This window comes from Neopelma chrysocephalum, unplaced genomic scaffold (assembly GCF_003984885.1).
Source record: "Neopelma chrysocephalum unplaced genomic scaffold, ASM398488v2 Primary Assembly neopelma1_63, whole genome shotgun sequence".
NCBI lineage: Eukaryota > Metazoa > Chordata > Aves > Passeriformes > Pipridae > Neopelma > Neopelma chrysocephalum.
Window position 1 is genome coordinate 9,976,702 of NW_020897720.1, and position 19,641 is coordinate 9,996,342.

The 19,641-nt window shown below is 45.7% G+C and overlaps 1 protein-coding gene across 7 annotated transcripts in view; it reads right to left on the reverse strand.

The window, feature by feature from the left end:
- The window catches only part of GRIA1 (glutamate ionotropic receptor AMPA type subunit 1), a 120,242-nt gene extending 105,980 nt beyond the window's left edge, over positions 1-14,262 (reverse strand). For 2 of the 7 annotated variants that reach the window (XM_027682938.1, XM_027682936.1), the window contains exons 1-3: positions 14,209-14,229; positions 13,675-13,922; positions 11,414-11,551 (exon numbers count right to left, since the gene is read on the reverse strand). In XM_027682938.1, coding sequence (XP_027538739.1) covers positions 11,414-11,551; positions 13,675-13,756 — 220 coding nt within the window. In that variant the 5' untranslated portion in view covers positions 13,757-13,922; positions 14,209-14,229. Of the gene's footprint in view, positions 1-11,413; positions 11,552-13,674; positions 13,960-14,208 lie in introns of those variants that run through there. The other 5 variants (XM_027682937.1, XM_027682935.1, XR_003534151.1 and 2 more) reach the window with 4 other exon arrangements.
- Positions 14,263-19,641: the final 5,379 nt, after the last annotated feature.

Sequence of the window (19,641 nt, forward strand, 5' to 3'; positions counted from 1 at the left end):
TGTGGGTGGGATGTTGTGCGTGGCAGGCTTAACCTGCCTGGAGTTGCATACATAGGTTTCATGCAAGGGGGCTGGAATAACATCTTCACCTTCCCTTCATCAGTATTCTGGGCAAAATACTTTCTCCTCACAGCAAGAGAAGGAAAAGAGAAGCAGGAGAGGAGAATTTCTCAAGGAATTTTTCAGAGAAGTGATGCTCTTGAACTTTTCAGAGCAAAGAGTGTATCTGCTGCACGTTCCTCTCCCTTCTTCCTGAAGCTGGGAAAAAGAAACCTTAATGAGGAAGTGAGGAAGGAGATTTCTTCCCAAAGATGGACTCATTACGGGGTGCCAGGTGCCAACTCTTAAAGCAAATTCTTTCAATCTCACACAGCATCTTTAAGAAATGATAGATTGCTGTGGCTCAGAGGAAACTGCTCCCTGATAATAAATGAGTTGTTAGCAGAGGTTGCAGACTGCCATATCCATTTGTGATCCAAAGGGCTCACAGCTGCTTCCCGTTTTCGCAATGCCAAAACCACAGAACACCAGGCAGCAAGGGATGGGAAGGCAGCCTCCTGCTCCTGTCTGCCTGCTGCTCTCCAGTGGCTAAAGAGAGACAGTCAAGTGCAATTTCCCTTTGATGGAGCTTTTCTTTAGTGTAAATTTGCTGTTGTTGAAAGTGAAGAATTCACTGTATTGGCTACAGGCAAGGATAGCTAGGGAAACAATCTCACCCCTGCATGCTACATCTCTGCAGCACCTCTGGTCACTCTGGACGTGAATCATCCTGTGGCACAAGCACCATAGTCCTACAGCAACACACCTCATTCCTCCCTGCACAGCTGAGACAACACACCTCTGATGAGGCAAACACACCTTTGCAAAGGCTCCCGTTGGTCCCACCACAGGATGCTGTTCTGCCTCAGTGTCTTGGCCCCGATTCCCTCTATCCCTCCATGACACTGCTCTAGATTTCATTCCACAGCCCTGGGAGCCAAGAGGGGTGATTCCTCCCCCCACCCCCTGTTTATTTCTTAAAGTTGTTCTGCTCGAGTTGCTAGTTTGGATTCACATTTTTACTTTCTGTCCTGAGATAGGCTTGAAACAGCAAACCTGAATGCACATTGTTATCACACTCCTCTGAGATTGCTGCCAAATGGCAATTAGAACTCAGAACAGGATTGAGGACTCAGGATGGGATTCGGAGTACCCTCAGGATTTTCGGGTGTGTTTTGGTCTAGGGCTTTGGATCTGATTTGTCTCAGCTGCTATAGGATGCTACTACAGAAATTTATTTTTTTTTTTCCGGGCCAAACAACTTTTTGTTTTCCTTTTTTACAAGATTGTTCATTCCAGTGCCATGCAGTGCTTGGTCGTGCTCTTCCATTTGAGCTAGTGGGGATTGCTCAGCCAAATCCCTGGGTGCTGTTTTGAAAATGCCACAGTTAGCATCTGAAGGCATTCCTCCCCTATGATCCCCCAGAGTCCACTCCTAGGGAAAGGCACTACTGGCCAGGAGCATATCAACATGAAGAGGGAGAGAAAGAGATCTGCTTAAAGACAGCAAAAGCAAACCCAGGCATCGTTGTTAGAGCCCTCCAAGTACTCCTGCCAACAGCAAGCCCATGAAAAGCAAGAAATAGAAGAGACCAAGAGGATAAGAGCAAACATCAGGCCCCTGCCCTTGGGGGGCCACTGCAGTGCGGTACCAAAATACAGGAGAACCTGAGCAGAGCAGTTTCTACGCCATGAACATATGTTTTCTTTGCTTCTCAGCAATACATCAGAATAGCACAACTGCGAAGTGCCTGTTTGCAATGTGATGCCTGCTTTTATCAAAGCCTTTACAGGCTGCTCACAGAGAGAGCAGGAAAATGTTTGATACTGCTGAGATGTCACCTTCAGCAAACGATTGAGGAATTAGCAGAAGGGCATAATACAGCAGCAGACACTTTGGGGTACGATTCATCTCACCTGCCTCTCAAGGTCTCACCGTAAGTTAAGCCAAGATCAACACGCTATACTGTTGCTTTACTTGGTGTTTCACAGAGGAAGGAAAAGTTCAGTTAGGGGACATGTGGACATATGTGAGGACTTGAGAACAAGCAAAGCTTCCTAAGCAAAAAAGAGAAATTCAGGAGTGGTCACTGAGAGCTGCTATTTGAGATGCTGTGTGTTGGCATTCTCAATTCAGCGTAAGTGAAACTGTGACAATGCTTGAAGAAGAATTTCCTCTTTGACAGAGCAAGCCTGTACCCCAAAGTAGTGCTAGTTAGTGCAGAACAAGAAGTGATATGGGCTTTTGGGGGAAGGGCTCATCTCTGGAGGTGTGGTTGCTCAGGAAGCAGAGATGGAAATTCAGGAGCTATCTCAGGTCCTACCTGGGGGCTGCACAGTGAAACCACTGCCCCCCTAAGTGTCAGCACATAAACATGGGCTTGTCTGGGAGCATGAAGGACTGGTTTTCTGGTCTGTGTGTGACTGTGAATGGGCAACCTCCTGCAAACCCTGGGACTGCCTGGAGTTCTGTGGGTTCAGGAGAGGTGCTGGTATCTCTGAGGTCTCTGCTAAGTCTGGCACACAAGGCTGCTAAGGTGGAGGATGTTATGATGTAGATGACTCAATGTTAGAAATCTGCCTGACTTCATCCACACATTTCTTGCAGGTTCCCAAACAAATGATGACTCTTAATGCCTGTCAGCCTAGGCTAATCCAGGTCCCAGACTCCTGGGACCTGAAGAGGTTTCCTCCCCCACAGAGGAGGAGAGGCCCTGCTCCCCTCAGTGAGGCTCCACTCTCCCCACAGCCTTTTTGCTGTCCCCATAGGAGAGGAGCACGGGGACTCCCAGATTACCACCTCCACCCCTTGAAGCTGTAGACAGTGGGTTTTGGCACAGCCAAAATGAGCTGAGCAGAAAAAACCCCGGAACCAGGACAGCCTGGTAGAGTAAATTAATTCTGATTAAATCTGTGAAATGCACTCAGATCTGCCTTTGCTCAGGATGGACTAGGGACAGCTGCTGTGCCCGACTGTTTTTCTGGGACAGTGAACTGGAAATGGCATTTCTGCACGGGCTGCACCGAGCTCACTGCCTCGTCCTTGCCTGCAACTGCAACTCTCCTCAGCCCCTTCCCCCACTGCAGCCGTATCTGGTTTGGTTCTCTATTACTTCCTTTTGTAGTTCATTAAAGACATTAATCACCTTCTGCACAAAGACATTTCTCTTGAACTCCCTGCAGGCCAGACCTCTTTCTCCACTGCGGCTCCACTGCCTGCTTCAGCCCCTGCAGACACAGCGCTGGTAGCCCAGACCTGCCCCCATTTCCCTGCTGATCTGGGTCCCTGCTAGACACTGATCAGATCATCACCCCCAAACCTCCCCTGCCTCCTTTCCAGCTAACCTTCACCTCACTCTGGTCTACATCTCAGCATTTGTTGTCTCCCTCTTCCCTAGCCAAACAGTCCCATCTCAGGACCAACACATGACCATCGTGCATCCCGTGCATCAAGCCACCTATAAATGGTACGTGCTCATCATGCACTAAGGATGCAAGGGGTCCTGCTGCACAGGGCTGGCTGAGAGGAAAGTACAGTGGCGTGTCAGGACTGTTGCAGCAACAAGAGGACTGAAGGTTGTGTAAGACAAGCTGGCAGTCTGCAATAACCACCCCATGCAGGGGATTCCCTGTGTTAAGCACGGAGATTTGGGTCCACAGCCTTTGCACCAAGGAAGGGGGAGGTCAAGAGTAAGCTGACCTGTGGTGCTGGTGAAGTGGGAGACAACAGCATCTCCAACTCACATTTGAGCCAAAAAATGCAGAGCCCTCAGAAAGCAAAACTTTCCCTGCCTTAGCTAAGGGATGAAAAGAGAGACAAGGAAAACTTCACCTACAGCTTACCCACAGACCCCCAGAGCTGCTGCCTGGCCCCTTTCCCATGCCATGTCTTCTGACCCAGGGTTCCTCCATCCTCTGTCCCTGTGTGCTCTCTGCTGGACTTCACTTTTCAGTGCTTTCCTTACAAGCTCCCAGGCCAGCTGCAAATTTTTCCTGCTGTTTACCTGCCAGAATAGCAACTCTGTCCTCCTCGCAGATGGTGCTGAATGGGGTGTGGGTGCTGCGTGGAAGGAAAGACAACAAGGCTCAGGGCATTCAGGGAATATTAAAAGTCCAGCAGGAGAAAAATCACATCTGAATCAGTGTAATCACTGATGTGGTTTTGCTCGTTGAAGCTTACTGCTAGCAAAGATCAAAGCAAAGTGTTTGGGAGAGCGGGAAGGTGAGAAGTAGCCCTTGGTTTCATGTGAGATCCTTCTGTGCTGCTTCCAGATTACTTATAGAGGCTTCTGTATCTCTCCTCTGAACCTCCAGCCCTCAACTTTTAATCTCCCTCCCACTTCATCTCCATTAGCATAGTGTCAAGATCTCACTGATAAAATCAAAGCCAAGACTAGACTCCTATAGCATATAGAGAGATGTAGACACATATGCCACATCCACAAGAGAATCCTGCCATCAGTTGTTTTCTTTTGCACTCCTCCACACTGCCAAAAACAAATAAAATCAAAGAATGAAAAGACCCTCTTGAAGAAGCCAAGATATGGCATTTTGTAACTGTTACTCACCTCTTCATTGCCTCTTACTGCTGCTTCCTCCAGGAATCAATCAGTCTGGAGATGCATAAGTACGTCTCCTGAATTGCAACCCTGAGTGAGGATTGGCAAGGGTTTGGTTTGCAGACAACAGGGAAAATAACTGATCTACATTAATAAAAAGAACTGACATTTCAGGAGCTTTTTGTCCTTTTTTGTGTTGTTGTGGTGGGGTGTGTTTTTTTTAAGAATGCCCCAGAGGGGACAAGTGGGTCTGGCTGCCAAAGGGCAGCGTGAGAAAATCAGCTGGAGACTCGTTAGTGTGTAAGCTAATGATGATCCGGCCAGCCAGCGAGCAGGGAAAAATTTCTGCCGGATACCACGCTGTTATTATTCTAATCATTCAGTACTATTTTGAATTTTTTTTTTTTTTTCTGGAAGGATGGTGGATTGCAAATGGCTTGGTTTGGTCCCTCACCTGCATCTTGCCTAATCCCTGACTTCCTCAGGTATTACAGAAGAACATCCTGTGCTCTACGCAACAGAACTTTTCACTGGGAAAAACACTGCCCTGTTTCACTTCTACACAACTAAAGTCAGAGCAATAAACCCCTTTTCTCTTTAAAGGAATGCAGTTGAGATAAATGCATCTTTGTCTTCAGACTTGTGTTAATTCTGCACCCCGGAGAATTTGGATCTTCAGAATATTAAAGTCTCCCTGACTTATTGGCTCTTTAAGGATCATGTTGATTTTGTGTTCACTCTGAGCTCCACATGTTACTGAAGCTAACTGGGACCATTTCCATTTCTACCGGCAGAGAGCTGTTGCCTTTGGGGCCCTAACCCTATTAAAGGAAATGTAAACATATATATCTAAAATTCCCACCAGTTGTGGAAATGAACAGCATGCTTCCCCTCACTGCCTTCCTTGCAGTCACACAAAGATTTCCACTCTCACCTTGCTAATATGCCAAAATATAAAGCCTGTGTATTTCTGGCCTAGTAGGATCCCTATCACATGAAAAAGCTTTATTTTTAGAGAAGAAAGGATAAGCTGTGAGCGGAAACTGTGACTGTCACACAATGGACAGGTCTGGCCTCTCCAGCTCACTGTTTCTCAAATCCCTTCTCTGCCGGCTGCAGAGCCCACAATTTACTTCTTCACTCTCTTTTTTGCTTGTCACCAGTGAGTAGCTGGGATCCTTTCCAGATGAGCAGACAGATTTGCAGGTGTGAAATTCCCCTTATTCCTCCTCTGATTTTTCCTTATTGCGTCATATCTGCTTTTCTCCCCAGGCGCCGCTCCAACCACCCAGCACAAAATAATTAAATACACAAAAGTAATCATGCAAAGAATAAGTGCGCCCATGGCCTTTGGAGAGAGGGACACAGCAGCCTGGGGGACACCTGTTCCCAGTGTCAGTGGTCACTGTGATTGCTGAGCACCCAGCACCCACCCTGGGGGCCCTGCAGAGACCTTGGGCACAGGAGGCTGGTGTCAATCCCAGGACCTGCTCCCTCCTGTTTGGTAGGATTTCACCCATCAGCACACTCCTTAGGGCTGGAGCTGACCCTCCAAGGTGTTGGTATCTCACTAAACAAACACACACTTACTAGAAAGCTGTAGGCCATCCCTGCCTGAAACTGAGCAACCTTAACCACAGTTTGGTCTAACGTGAATTGATGCTCCGTGATTCCTCTGCCTGCATCACATCTTTTCCTATTACATAATCTAAGGAGATGTATTTCCTCGTAGTACCTATGTTGTATTAATCAGACTGCATCTGATCATTAAATCCATGTTTCTGTTGGCTTAACTCATATTAAATAGTCATAGCGAGCATCCTCAGCTCTGCAGGGAAAAAAAAAATCCCAAAGCACTTACATGAGGTTTCTGACACTGCAAAAATAATAACAAGTCTAGCAATACCACAACTATTACAGGGCTGGGCTTATTTAGACTGTGGAAGTTTAATTATAAAAATTGCATTTTAATTGATTGCTGCTGGAATGATTACAACAACACCTTTACAAGAAATGGCGACCATCGTATGTTTGTCAACAAAAAAGCTTCCTTTAAATCCAACGGAGTAATTGTTTAATTAAAACAAATTTAGATCCTCATTTGAGAACATTCTAATTCTTGCCTATTCCTTCCTGCCTCTAAGAGGTAATTTAAGAGATAAAAAGCAATCTCTATAAATACTCTATCTATATATGTAAGTATCCAAGGAAAAGAAGAAAAAGAAATACTTCATTTCATAGCTGATCTGGATGTAAGCTTGCTGCTATTGATAAGAACATAAGCACAGAGTGAGTGATCACTACAAATCCCTCTCTAATTGGTGCTGGGTGGCCCTCATAAAATATGAACAGAATCCAAACTACATGATCATTTTCTAATTTGCAGAACAGATTCAACTGTTGATATTCTACTGCACCCACAGTCCATACTCAGCATGAGGACCCCATAGTAAGTGTATCTGTGCATACAAGGAAGGAGAGGGATAAATAATTCATTGTTTTTCGGCCTCTTTACAAGTTTTCTTGCAGCTGAAAAATCCTGTTGCTATCCTGTGCAGACCTCTGTGTTTCAGGTGGGCAGCTCCTGAATGCCCCTTGTCAGTAGCCCCACACCTAAGCACGCAAAATCCAATAGCTACCTCAGCAAAGCCGCAGGGCTCAGTGACGAGCAGGGGTTATTTTAGTCACTGGTCATCCCTGCAAAGTGGCCTGAATTTTGCAGAGACAGATTTACCAAGCTAGTGACTCACCTTGTGTGAGCACTGCTCACAGGGCACAGTCCCCAGGGCACTACCAGGGAAGGCTGGTACTGAGCCATCGGTTTCCCTGGACAGTGAGAGCAGCCATCACGTCTCCTGATGCTGCTGAGCTCACCTGGGAACTTCAGCCAGAGGCCGAAAGCAGGAGCTTCTGCACCACAAATTAAATAAAGCCATGGAGCTGTGGCTGAAATAATTCATATCCCCTGAGGAGCTGGGCTGTGCACAGGATGGGGATGTGCATTACATGTGCACAATTGGAGGCTGAGATGAAGAATAAGAGGAAACTACTCTCAACACAGGTTGTCTCAAGCAAGCAGTCTGTCATCCTTTTGCTGCCAACAGTACATGGTTCTTGCATCCACTGCAGACCTCCCAGGGACAGGAATTTGAAGCTCTCTCCTAAGCTTCAGACCTTCTGTGTCCTCACATCTGGCACAGAGCAGGCCTATTCCCACTCCTTTCCACTCTGACTTGCAGCATCAACGCTGCTGTGTTGGGTGTGTCCTGAGTGCAGTCAGACATGGCAAAACCCAGCATGACAGAGTTTGCTAGAGACTGTGTGGAGGCTGTAAAGCTCTTTTCCAAACATGGCTGAAGACAGAACCTGTGGACATGTCTTTAAAGCTGCTCAGAAGGGTTTTGCTCTGCTATGTCACTAGGTAAGCATTTCAGCTACACCACACCATCATTTTACCCTTTACAGTCACCTGGCACTGCTGTGTACTTCTGCTGCAGGAAGGACTTTCAATTCACCTTCCCCCTACAGAATTGCCTTGGCATTTGAAGAAACATCACAAAATTATAAAGCCTCCTAACCTTTAGTTAAGAACCCTCAGAGTGGCTGGTGTGTGTTTTCATATGGGTAAGCCCCACCACGCACCCAGCTGCAACCACAGAGCCTGTTCATTACCAGCTGTTCCGTGGGATGGAATGAATTCAGGAAGATATTTCAGTTATTGAAATGTGCCCATGTTTCGGTGTTGCAGCAACATTAGCATCAACCACACACATGAAATAGGAGGTTACCACATGTTATATCTACAACCTATTTTTAATTTCTTAATGATAACGGTTTGCTTAAAATCATCATCCATTTACGTGTTACACGCAGGGAGACAGGACTTGTGGATCGACGCTTCCCCACACAGAGTATTCACAATCACCGTGTAATGATGAAAAGTTCACAGCTGAAAGCATCAGAAATGCGAAAGTTATTGCTGGGCTGTCACAGTGACAGCCCAGCAACAACAGCAGCCTCCTGCTATTTTCCAGATTTATCACTTTGATGGATATTATTGTTACCAATCCACTATCATCACTAGCACGTCACTAAGGGCGCCGTTACCTGGGCACTAATGGGGGCAGGACGTCGTGTAACTTCACCCACTGTCATGCCAAAGCTGGCTCATCCCAGCCAGTAAGCAAATACGTGTCAGGCAGAGGTAGACAGTGTCACAGTTGATGCTGAGATACATTTTGCACACAATCTCCTTAGCCAGGGTGCTGTCATTGTGCTGCAGTTCATCCCACCACTTCAGCATCACCCTGCAAGCTGCCCAACAAGGGTTTCCCTTCTGCTCCCACAACTGATTCTTAATGTATATTCTGTATTTTCAATGATGTTGCTGCAGGCACTTGCCATAAGGACTACATTTAGCACATGAGGCCAGATCCTAACACAAAGCAGGATTTGCAGTGGGGCTGGGATCTACTAGTGTTCCTCAGATGGCCTATTGGAGACCCAGATAGGGGCAGCACCAGGTTTACAGGGTACAAACATCTTTGACTTAACTGTCGAAGAAACAGGTAATGCCAATTGCAGGGAAATGCTGTGTTCTCTATCTCCATGGGAACAAAACTGGTACTTTTAAATGGTAGCATGGCCAGTCGTTTCTCAGAAGATAAGGACCACTGCGTGGGCAAGGTTTTTATTCTCTGTAAATAAACAGATCTTTCTGCTGATATCTAGTCTTGGCAACCGGGAAGGGAATTAGCTGGAAGATGAGGAATGAGCTAATTCCTGACAAAAGTTTTACTTCAGCCCTAAAGCACAAAAATCAGGTCTCCTAATGGCCTGGTTTTTGGGGGTTGAGTTTTTTTTTCACCCCTGGGGTATATGGAATAACACCTTCTTTTGTGCTTACAAAACAAATGCTGCCTTCCATAGTCTGGAAGAACTTAGGAAGTTTTTAATTATAAGAGAAGAAAAACGAGGACAAGTAAAGTTGGACTGTGCAGAGTGCTCTGCTGGTCTGATCTAGGACAATGTGCCCTACATAGAGCTCAAATATAACATCCTTTGGGAGGCTGTCTTGCTTCCATTCAGCTTTTGTGAGACCACCCCTGCCCCCGCGCTACTAATGACAGATTTCTGAAGCATAACTAGTATTGTGGTCCTGCTACTGAAGCTGTAAACAAAACCATTAGTGGCAGGGGTGGAGAGGGAGGGAAAGCCATGTGCAGGTGAAGAATTTATCTGAGTGATATTCTTACAGCTTCTGCTTTCTTCCTGCTTTCAGCACTGAAATAGCTCATCCCCAGCCACAGTCAGCAACTCTACCCCAGGTGGGTGACGCTTTCCCTTGATAGATACAAGGTCTGTCTTTTTTCTTCTATTTGTCTGGTTTTCCTGCCAAGAAAGTGCCATTGCATTGAGCTGAAATAGTTGCTCTTCCTTGATGGAAACCTTGTAGTTGGCAAATGGAGGGATATTAAGGAAAATAGAAAATCTTTAGACATGTCATTAGATACTGCAATGAAAGTGTGGCCAAATTGTTACTCCCCTCCTATATCATACTGGGCAGGAAATTCCTGAAATCTTGTATTTGCAAACCTTCCAACAGAAAATATCACAACTCTCCTTTTTTATTATTTTTTTTTCTTCAAAAACCCTAATAATTCTCCTCTTGTACATTTCTGGCCCTTTTTTTTTGTCTTCTGGCATTTCTGAGCAGACAGAGCCGTTTGTGTCCACCTCTACCCCCACTCTCCACACAACTAAAGCGCAGAGAGGATGTTTCAGTGACTCAAGAGGACACAATGGACGTGAGCCAACAACAATCCAAGAGGCTCTACAAAGGGAAGGGCTCCTCCAGCCCCTCCTGACAGTCCATTTATGCACTCACAGGCTCAAAGAGTGTCAGCAGTGTCTGACACCAGGTAAAACCAAGAAATTCTTTGTGCATCACATCCTGTCGGTACAGGAGCCCCTTTCCCGCAGAACAGCACCTCTTTTCCAAGGGAAGCAAATCCTGCAACAGCTCTCACACAACCACAGGGCTGTGTTATGGGTTTAGTTTTCATCTAGTTCTCTCCTGGTCTTGTTTGTTGCTGCTAACTTTGGCATTACCAGTTTTTTCTTTCCCCAGTTATATCATATAACAAGAACAGCACAGCTGTGGCTTTAGCTGGGTGCGGATACACCCTAGGATCAACTCTGTGGTGCAAATTCAGTTTTTAATACTTGTTTTTAGAGCCAATGATTTCACTGTTTCTTGAAACTAGAACTCTCTTACTTCTCTGTCATTATTAGCAGTGCCCCTTATTGTGGATCTGGACTCTGCTTGCACCAAGCTGCTGATTTCTGCTAGGTCTTTCTTAAATTACGAGGACAGATGGCTAAACTGGGACTGAGGAAGAAGCTGTTCACACTAAACAGAGACTTCTGTGCACTCTGTGGGTGGAAAGAGGTGCCTTTGTTGTACACCACAGCTACGGGAAATATGGGAATGAAACCTTAACATAATGAGCTGGGCAGAGGTTAGAGAAACAAGAAGAAATGAATTGTTGGGGGGTTTATACCACTTTGGATGCAATGGAAGAGAAAACACTGGACATGCTGAATAACTGCAGCACTACCTCATCCCTGTGCCTTAGCACAAAACAAAATGATTCAGAAATCCTTTGTCTGTGTGTTTGGGGTTTTCTTGCCTGGACCCTAAAGGTGAGTAGCACATTTGGAGCAACATATCTCGTATTTCAGACAGGAAACAAACTTCAGTCAGGAATAAAGACCCCAAAGTAAGGCAGAGCACGGTGAACGCTGGTACTTACAGGTGTATGTCATTTCAAAGCTGTCACTGATGTTCACAATGTCAATCTGGGGAAGGAGCTTGGGAGGTTCCGTGAGCTGAGACAACGCAAACCTAAAAGCTGCATGTTCCTGCGACTGTTGATTAGGAAATAACCCCCCTGGGGAGAAAAACAAAACAATATGAAGAAAGGTCTTAAGCACACTTGTATTAGAAACCTCTTCAGTTCAAAATATTCCTGTGAGCAGAGGCTACAGCTCCCCAGACCAGGGAGTGCCTCTAGACTTGGAAACCCTCCAGCACGCAAGACCCAAGGGTTTTGTGCCCACTGCAGACAGGTTGGGAGCAGAAAACCTTTCTAGTTTGTGTGTTATGTAATGCCTGGATCACATATAGGAGCCCTGATGCATCCCCAGGCTGAGCAGCCTGCAGGATCAGGATAATCAATGGCCTTTGGAAACTCCTCACCCCCCATAACTTTAAGGCAGAGAAATGGCAACATTGTCAATGTTACCTTACTAAAGGTACAATCAGAGTCTTGTACAATCTCCCCTCACTTGTAATTAGGCTCAGTTTGAACCATCCTGACTAGAAAGAGAGGTTTGCTACAGAAGGGTTGCAGGGGTTCCCTCATGCTATGGGACTCTGGGGTACGGGGCAGCCTGGCTGAGCCTGGCCCAACAGGGTGGATGGGGACAGGGCTGCAAGAGCTAGACTGACATGGGGGACCCATGACCAAACAACTGCTGCTACTGGAGGTTTGCTGAAAAGAAAAAAGCCCTATATTTGACAGGTGACAGTGGCCAAACTCAAATTGGGCAGGAAATTGAAAGCTTGACCCCAAAAGGGATCAATCTAAGCATAAGTACAGACAAGCCCAGAACCACAGAATGATGCAAATAGGATAGGAACTGGAAACAGGCTGGACTAAGGCTCAGAGCCTTTCCTCCACCATGGACCTGTAACAAAGTGCAGCAATAGCCTGGCCCTAGGAAAAGTTTCCTGCTGCTCCCCCAGCAGGAACCTTGGCTTGCAGCAGATCCCTTCACAGCCTCCAGAAAGATGCTATTAAATTGAGCCTGTCTTGTAATCTATATGTATTTAAAGAGAGCACTGCTATTGGCATTTTAGGAATAGGGAAACAAAACACTTAGCAACAAGGGAGAATTAAAATAAAGCAGCAGAAAGTATGAATGCTTAAGATGACTTGAAGAAGAAACAAATGTGCAAGGACCTGCTATCAATGTCACTTTGCACATCTTTAGTATAGAGGGCATCTCTTTGTGTGTGGAAAGAGCTATTTGTGTATCAATATCCCCCTACGTCCCTCGTTCCTCCCACTTCACACCCCAGTCGTGGGTGTCAGAGGAATAAGATGCTCATAGCCCAGTTAGACTAATAAATGTGTTAGTTGAAAAGGAAAAAATACGGGATGTTGCACAAATTTGGGGTAAAGGGGAGACAGGAAAGGAGGGAGACAAAGATGCAGCATCAACAGCAATAAAAGCACCGATTGTGCAGCTGGACTCAGGCAGGAGTTGCCTGAACTTGGTGGATTAGCAATTGATTGGCATTGTAAAGAGAAGGGAGGTGTGAAAGAAAATGGGCATGCACGGCGAGGGAATTTGGGGCTAGGTTACAAACCACCACCAATAAAGATCAACGGAAGAGTAATAATAAACCAGGAGAGGGAGGGAGAGGAGCACTGAGAAGTTACAGGAAGGGAGAAAGGAATCAAACAGGCACTGCTGGTGTGCAGGGGAAGCAAGTGGCGTGAAATGGAAAGAGACTTCAATGTAAAATCCTCCTCCAGTAGCTTTGCCCTTATTCTTTAGCAACAACAAGGAAGAGCGTCTGTTTGTTACCTCTCGTCCCAGTTACCTACAGATGAGGGCATCCTCACAAAAACGTATCGTGCAACCGCCGATTTTGCAAATGCAGCAACACACAATGGCAGCCCAGACATTTCTCAGAGCAAGAAACAGATATTTTTTCCGTATTTCCTCCATTTCAGAAGCACTTTTCTCCCTCTGTGTTGGTGTGTGTGCAGGCATTTATTCCCAATCTTCCCCTCCCCCAAAGCCAAATTGATCCATCTCTGCTCCGGCAAAGCTGGTACCAACGCACACATCCAGCCCTCGCAGTTCACTCCCTCGCTCTCTCTCACACACATACACACATATTTTGCCTTTGCAAGCACATGAATGGGTCAGTTTACCCCCACCGCCCCCTTTCCACCCCTACCCACTCATCGGGGACCACCATCCCCAGCCCCACACTCACCTATTTGGATATTGTTGGGGAAATTGGCCCCTAACACCGCCCCTAGGAAACTGGTGCAGAAGAAGGCAAAAATGTGCTGCATATTCCCTTTTGCATTGGCGAAAAAGAAGCCCAGTTCCAAGCATAGATTTGATTTTTCCCCCGCTCTGCTCTCTTTAGCTGCCTCTCTCGCCTGCCCTCCGCTGCGCCTTCGGGATGCGCGTCTCCCTGGCTCAGAATCCAGCGCTGAGACTGCCGCTGAACACCGCCTGGCAGCAGGATTAACTGAGCCCCGAGAGAAAGAAAGAGAGCCCGCTCCTCATCCACATCCCTCCCCCGCCACACACAACACACACGCACACGCACACACCAGGCTCTTCCAACCAGCTCCTTCCCCTTCTCCCAGCAGGAGCTCAACAGCTGGGTATCGCATCCCCCCCTAACCTCGGCTATTCCTGCCGGGGGTCCTGACTGAGATCTCTAAGGGCAATCCCCACCTACCCCTAAATTCCCCGCTTTCCCCCTCAACTTGTCTTGGCAGGAGCTAAAAGGAACCTGTGAATCAGTAGGTGGCAAACTCCTCTAGAGAAAGGGATGAAACTCCTCTGCCTCTGATCCATCACTTCCCAACCTGGGCTCTCACTCCTGGGTCCAGGAGTGAACTGATCACTCTCTACAGCCGGCTCATTAGGATAACAAAGAGGGTCGTATCCTGCAAACGTGCCTGGGGAGGAAGGATTTCAGAGCAACAAACAAGAGAACCCAAAGGATTAAAAAAGGAAACTCCCCCCCCCATCATTTTTTTCGTTGATTTCTCCTGCCTACTGTTAGTCTGTGAGGCTTTTCACCTCGGTGCTGGATGTGGAGGAATCTGTGCTCTCCAGCACCATCACATAGGGCAGGCTTCTGAAATTAGGGGTCTATTTTAGCCTGGATCATTGCAGGAGCTGTTTTGTGGCAGTTCTAGTGAGGTTGGAGCTTATTTGACCATAAGAAGCTTTGCTCAAAAAAAGAAAGGGGGGGAGAGAAACAATAAAAGTAGAAACAACAAGAAACAGCTCTTAGGCACAAGTTGTGGTATAGAAATTTTTGAGGAAGAATTGTAGTGAATACAGAGCCACAGCCATCTCAGAAAGGAAATTCGCCTGTTCCCCTCTGAAGTCCCAAACCAAACTTGGGGTCAAATTGTGCCAGAACGTGAATGCTCATGTCCAAGCCCAGGGATTCTGATTTGATACACACAAGGGCTACATGCTGAAGAGGAAATGGAAAGTAAAAAGGCTGTTTGGGGCAGAATTGGAAATAGGACTTGGATGTCATGTGTTCTGGTTTGGTGTGGGGTCCCTTGCCCTGGTCACCACTCCCCATCTCCAAAAGCATTTGGTTAAATTGGAATAACACCGAAGAGTGGTGACTAGTGTTTAAAGCTCAAGACTTGCCCCTGCATAAGGAAGAGCTGGACACATTACCACGCTGCAGGTTTGGATAACCAAAATGGGATGTGACCAAGCCTGCAAAATCTGCAGGAGATGTTCGCTGTTGGCCACAGGGTCCAGGTGTGACATGGTACTCTCAGGCACATGGTGTGACTCTTGGGGATGGTCCTCTGCAGGGCTAAGAGCTGAACTCAAAGATTCTTGTGGGTCCCTTCCAACTCAGCATATTCTGTGACTCTGTGATAACCTTATGGTGCAGGGATAATACTACTCTTCATATCCTCAGGCCTTCATTTAACCTCTGCAAATGAGAGTTTGGGATCTTTAATATCTTCCTAGACAGTTTTATGGATTTCACTATGACCTCTGGGATGATAAAATGCTTAAATACCCATGTAAATGCCAGAGCTGATGTGGGGTCACAGAACTGTGCTCCTTTACCTTGCATAAGAGAGGAGTTGCACTGATGCCCGAAACTTTGTGGCCTCTTACAAGGGCGGTACGTATAGTTACAGAGAAAAAACAGAGCCCAGAAGATTTGCATCTTCCTTATGGAAAGCAATTAAATATCCTTCTAGGATGGACTCCCTTTTTCTCCAAACCACCCTTTACCAGGTGACCAGGCAATGATTCTGGGTGCCAGGTTCATTAGAGCAGTTGTTCGGCACTCGGGGCAGTTAAAGGTGGCCAAAGGACACTCTGATGCCGTCTCGCTGCCTGGGTGACCATCAGCCCAAAGTCATATTCAAGCACAAACGATTCACATCTGCTGTTGATAAGAGCACCTTCATCAGACCTCCATTTCACTCCTTGTATAATTTAAGCAATACTGATTCGAGGCTAAAATAACCTGCTGATAGGTTTTATGGGATGTTGCTTTCCATCCAGAATTTAATAGAAACAGCTGCATTTGTGATCTGAAGGAAGGCACTGAAGGATAACTAGAGCAACAGAAAGATGCTAGTACATTTTCAAAACTCCCAAACAGCCTATCTGATAACAATAATAGTAGCCATAACAATAAAATATTATAATAGCTTACAGAAAGCTTGCACAGTCGCATTAATTAATAATGCTGCTTTTGTCTATAAACCTCTCAAAATGCAGGTGGCTTAACAAGGGGAAACTCACCACAGTGTAACAAGATAAGTAGTAATAAGATCATTATTTTAAGAAGGTATTCATTTCCTTTTTCCCTATAGATAACAACATTTTGTTCAGAGTCTCTTAGCATAAGGATGTTCAGAATTAACTCTATGTGCTCTGAAGGTTCTTTAAATCAACATCAAAGCAATATAGCTTCTGAACTTTTGGCTAATACCCAAACTGAGTATTGGGAAATTGGTGAAACTCTTTAATCTCACAAGAGTATTCACAATAGACACACAGATCAATCCACCAATCTTCTGAGAGAAGAACACAACTGAATTATCTGGATTCCTAAAAACAATTGAAGGATCTTATTCCTCCTTGCAGGTTTCAGAAAACAATGAAAATTGTTCAATACAGAATCCAAGTATATTGCACAGTGCCATCTTAATCAGGAGCAACTGCAGATATCAGGGAGTGGAGTTTTTTTAAAACCTGTATTTTTTCCCAAAGGGTTTTTAAAACATAAGTGGGACAGCCAGGCATCTGGTGGTCAACGGGGAAAATACAACAGGTTTTGTGGGATTAATTAATGCAACTGAGTGTAAAGAATTAAGTAAATACAGGCCTAGAAAAAACAAAAAGCCAAACAAACTCTGTCCAATTCAAAAAAATTGTATAAAGGCATCTTGAAAGAGTGTAGCTGGTTCACTTTAGATCTTTGCCAGACGTGAGAATAAGAAAATGACTATGTCAGAGCTACTGTTCCCCTTGTGTTCTGTCTGGGGCTGACCTTGCTGTACTGGGCGAGAACCTTTGTTCTCACCCATTTCTGCTCCAAGGTTTTGCCTAGAGCCAGAGAATTTTGGCTCTGAGAAGGATGTCTGCCACCTTCCTCTTTGCTCTGCTTTGCATGGCAAGAAGTTGTCCACCCAAGCAGCATGGTCTGCCTTCGCTATCAGAGCTTTTGTTTCCAGGATAGAAAATAAGCGGTTGTTGCAGCAGATATATTTCTGTACCAGAAGCCTTGGAAAAACAAAGGACTCATTCACATGCAGAAGCCTCCAGCCTTGAAAAATGAGGAAATCAACAGAACTCGGCATCCGTCCGACCTCCCAGCAGAATTATTTCCCCCGGTGCCCACTGTGTTTTACATGATGCTCCTGAATGTCTTTAAAGAGGCTATTCAAATAACTATTTCCAAAATTCCTTTTATTTTCTAGCTGGACAATCTCTATAGGAGGCTTTTTATAAAGAGCAAAATGTAATTATAGTGATTAATCTAAATAAACTCCAAACAATGCAGAATCTTATATGGTTTTCACAGAGCCTTGGCATAAATGAATGCTGATGGAGTGACATGCATTTCTCTCCCTGCCTTGTTCACCTCAATTTTGTTATTTTGGATAATGTGACACTCAAGGAATGATTGTAGCACAGGCTCTGAGAGGGCAGACTCGAGATATTCAAAGTGAGGAAAATGTGGAAGTAATCAAGAAGGAAAAGGGGTGAGACAGTTCCCTCCATTCACAGCACCGACGCTCTGGGAAGCCTGTGTGCAGATAGCCCTCAGCACACCTACACCCAGCAAACATATGCACAGTCACTGGTGCCACCCACACCGAAATGACACTGATAGACACGGTTAGGGAAGTGCACATGTGCTGTATGTTCACACACACTCCAGGATCACCCAGCAGGAGCGGGCAGCACAGCTCAGGGATGTTCACCAGCACGTGGAGCGGCTGGGGGGGAACAGGGGCATCTCTGCAGCCCGTTGCACTCCCATCCTGTTTTCTAAAGCAGGTCTCAGCCTGCACAGGGATTTTGGACCTGCAGCTAAGCCTTTAGCCCTTCACTCATCCTTACTGAGAAAATTCCTACTGAAATGGAAATAGGGAGACTTCAAGTTCTTTACCATCATTTTCCCGTGTGTGTATGTTGTTCATTTTAACATCAGGCACTTGCTTCGATCTTTAATCTTTGTACTTTTTATACCACTGAAGACCAGCATTTACAAACTGTATTCATCTGAAAATTTTTGGTAGATTCTCCTTTGCAAAAATAGCCTCAGCAATGTTTGGTGTCAGGCAGAAAATCTTTCCCCTCCATCAATGAGTTAGGCCTGAGATGTCTATGGACCCTCTTTCCTTTATACAGCAGCTGGAGCTGTCAAATGAAAAGTTTTGACATCCCAGAAGCAACTCAGAGAAGTTAAGGGAAATAAGAGCTTCGTCCTTTTCCAGTGTGTACTGAATTGCAAAGATGGTGGGACAGAGACAACACTCAAGAGGATGACAGCTCCAAGCAGGTCCTGACTGATGCCAAACATCTGGGGGCCACCAGATACTGTTTATTAATTTACTGACTGCTGATGAGGGAAGCCTGATGTGAACTGAAACTGGGGAAAGTTGGCTTTTTCCACACACTGTACAAGAATGTGCTTCTCTTGACATCCTGATCCACTTATTACCATATTTATAAGAAATAACTTCTTTCTCACTCTGGGATAATTAAGTAAGCAAATGGACTGGAAGATAAACCCGTCAGTCAGAGTGGCACTGCAAACACTGTGAACCCTTCAGCTGGAAATTCATGAGCAGCAGCTGGCAAATGGAGCTGTGCCCTGGTGGGAGCGCCCGCAGGGTACAGTGCTCTGGTGAGGGCTGTGGGGTCCCACGAGCTGGACTCTGCTGCCACCCAGCACTGCTGGGTGGGCAGCCTTTGGCACAATGGGACCAGGATCTTTCCTGGAGTCAGCAAAGGATGTAACCTGTACACTCAGTCCAAGTCAAATATGCTACAGATTCAGATCTGCAACTTTTTTTCTAAAGTTATCTGTCCCACCATCCAGCTGACCTGCTGATGGTGGGTTTGCTTCCATCAAACAGACTTGACATGCTCAACCAGGGACATTTCTGATAGTAAATGATGCAAACAGCCCTGCCTGGGTAAACACCTACATGGGCATTCATGAAAACACTACAAACCTCTCTGTGATCAATCCCTGCTGACCTCTTTACTGACTTCCCTGAAAGAAGACTTTACCATCTGCAAGCCTCAAACCACTCTCTTCCTCATACATGGAATGCTGCTAGCACTCCTTCCCCCCCCCCAGTGAATGGTTGATTTATAACTACTTATAGAATCATTCTGTGCCCTAGTCTCAGTTTACGCTCTTTGCTGAGTCATAAAGATAAATCAGAGTTGTGGGTGGATCCCTGTTTGTTATTAAAGCACCTTATGTTTCTCTAAGCCTTGCCAGAGGAAGCAGAAATTACTGGTAATATATTAAAGTTACAGTAGGTCTACCGTTGTTGGAGAATATAAATCCCCCCAGATTATTGCTACAGATTGTGTTGCCCCATTATTTTCTCATCAAATGGAAGAACAAATAAATTATAAGCATTTAAAAAAATGTTGAAAATACATGCTAGGAGATTATTTGCTGTGAAAAGCCAGA